The sequence below is a fragment of the Scomber japonicus genome, chromosome 9 (genome assembly GCF_027409825.1).
Source record: "Scomber japonicus isolate fScoJap1 chromosome 9, fScoJap1.pri, whole genome shotgun sequence".
In the NCBI taxonomy this organism is placed as follows: domain Eukaryota; kingdom Metazoa; phylum Chordata; class Actinopteri; order Scombriformes; family Scombridae; genus Scomber; species Scomber japonicus.
Window position 1 is genome coordinate 1,383,987 of NC_070586.1, and position 2,500 is coordinate 1,386,486.

Genomic DNA, 2,500 nt, shown 5'->3' on the forward strand with positions numbered 1-2,500 from the left:
GAATCAGTTTAATAACATTACAGACTGTCTGGAATCAGTTTAATAACATTACAGACGGTCTGGAATCAGTTTAATAACATTACAGACTGCCTGGAATCAGTTTAATAACATTACAGACCGTCTGGAATCAGTTTAATAACATTACAGACGGCCTGGAATCAGTTTAATAACATTAAAGACTGTCTGGAATCAGTTTAATAACATTACAGACTGCCTGGAATCAGTTTAATAACATTACAGACTGTCTGGAATCAGTTTAATGACATTACAGACAGTCTGGAATCAGTTTAATAACATTACAGACTGCCTGGAATCACCTTTAGGACCCTGCAGACTGTAATATTGTAATATTTTAATATGCTCTTACTTTGGTTTGACGGGGATCTTGAAGGGGTTTTGCATGGAGGGGATTCCGTTATTAACATCAATCATTTCCACGATGTCCACTGTCTTCAGATCCGGGTCCTGAGCAAGAAATAAAAGGTGAGAAAACAAACTGTGTTCAAACATGTTGTAATGTGCTGCTGCCCCCTGGTGGTCCAGCATGAAGCCCTATTGTATCTGTAAACCGACCCTTTAATTATTATTACTCACCTTGAAGGTCAGGAACACGCTGCGATTGGCCGGCCTCAGCTCCTGGTTCATCGAGAACGCCCTCACTTTGACTGCACACACACACACACACACACACAGACAGACACACAGACAGACACACACACACACACACACAGGCGATACAGGCCAGTCAGAGCCAATGAGAGTGTTTCCATGACAACAATAGTAAACAACAGAATAATTGTCTGGAGGTGAGTTTGATGTCTCACCTCTCTGGATGTTACCGTGGTAATAATGTTAAAGAGTTTTATGTGATTATAACTGTGTTCTTTTACCTTTTAACCAGAACTAAGAGGCAGGATCATATTTAGTCTGTTTTAGCATCTTTACACTGGCTCCCAGGATGTTTTAGGGTAGATTTTAAGATTTTCTTCTTCATGGTCTTGCCTCGGGTCAGCTGAGTCTCTAATGTCTTTTAAATCCCAGCCAGCAGGTCCATGTGGGCTAAATGTGGGCAACGTGGGTACTGAGTGGACTTGAACTGGTGGACTGACTGTATGAGCCCCATTAAAGGTCCACTCAATAGAAATAGACCATAAACTGTAAAGGCCTGGCTGCAGCAGTTGTTGTGTGGGGCCAGAAACTTGGTCACGTGGTGACAGCCACAGGGCTGGTTGGTAAACTCTTTTAGTTGGGAGGGTAAAAGAAAGTGGACACATGTAACAAGGTGTGATAGTTTCCTGCAATTTGGACCGTCTGTACCCTAGTAGGTATGTGAGGAAGGTCTTTGGACACGGCTTACTTTTGGTCAGTGGTGCGTGGATTGATTTGGCCTCCTTGGCTGGATGAACTGAACTGAATTAATGGCTGTAAATCCAGGCCTTGATGGTGGAGCCAGTTAGCTCGATGACGTGACAACACAGCTGACTAAAGTGGAGTTGCTGCGACGAGGATGGGATTCGAACCCACGCGTGCAGAGCTTAACCACTCGGCCACCTCGTCTGTTAACAGGCAGGTTGAAAGCCCATTTTCTCGTGTCTTTGTTTGGACACGCTGTGAAACAGAATGTAGCCAAGTGATGTGAGAATCACAGTGGACAGCGTGCTCGGTAAGACTCAAACACTGCAGAGTTATGTGCGGATAGAGCGACGAGGATGGGATTCGAACCCACGCGTGCAGAGCACAATGGATTAGCAGTCCATCGCCTTAACCACTCGGCCACCTCGTCTGTTAACGAGCAGGTTGAAAGTCCATCTTCTCGCGTTTGTCGTGTTTGGACACGCTGTGAAACACAGTGAGGTCAGGTGACGTGACTGGAGGTGTGAATAGGTGAGACACCTCTTTGGAAGGATTGAATCATAGCTGGCAGTCTAACAGCCCGTTCACGCATACAGACGTGAACACTGGAGACACAGCAGGACGCCTTTCATTGTCAAACCAACTCTGATAAACTGCCAACGCTACCCAAAGGGAAGTTGAGGAAAGTTCAACTTGATGCAAAAGTTAAGAGAAAAAAAAGGTGGAGTGGGAAGAGAAATCAGGCTAGCAAAGTGCTTACAGTACATGTAGGAGAGCTCTCTTCATATGAATTCTTTGTTGCAGCGCACAATAAAGTTGAAGGCAATATTGCGTCCTCAAAGAAAGAAAGCCTTCTGGAGAATGCGGGCATCGATCCCGCTACCTCTCGCATGCTAAGCGAGCGCTCTACCATTTGAGCTAATTCCCCTGTCTTAAGTCTTTCAAGACTGTCGATCGCTCTCTCCGGCAGTCTGGAAATGAGGCTTTTCTCGTTGGCTTGTAGTCATGTGAACGCGGAGGACTGAATTGAACAGGACTCCAACTCACGCGTGCAGAGCACAATGGATTAACAGGTTTTTACACACACCCGGAAGGTGTGGAGGGTCTAATTTGTACACTTTCTAAGTGGATGAACCAAAGACAAAAA

At 45.2% G+C, this 2,500-nt stretch overlaps 1 protein-coding gene and 2 non-coding genes across 3 annotated transcripts in view; all 3 read right to left on the reverse strand.

Moving 5' to 3' along the window:
• The window catches only part of c5 (complement component 5), a 55,447-nt gene that overhangs the window by 48,211 nt on the left and 4,736 nt on the right, over nucleotides 1-2,500 (reverse strand). The window contains exons 4-5 of the mRNA XM_053325410.1: nucleotides 595-665; nucleotides 368-465 (exon numbers count right to left, since the gene is read on the reverse strand). Of these exons, the coding sequence (XP_053181385.1) occupies nucleotides 368-465; nucleotides 595-665 (169 nt within the window). The remainder of the gene's footprint in view (nucleotides 1-367; nucleotides 466-594; nucleotides 666-2,500) is intronic.
• Nucleotides 1,702-1,783, reverse strand: trnas-gcu (transfer RNA serine (anticodon GCU)). Its single transcript has one exon. It is a non-coding gene; the product is annotated as a tRNA-Ser (tRNA).
• Nucleotides 2,209-2,281, reverse strand: trnaa-agc (transfer RNA alanine (anticodon AGC)). Its single transcript has one exon. It is a non-coding gene; the product is annotated as a tRNA-Ala (tRNA).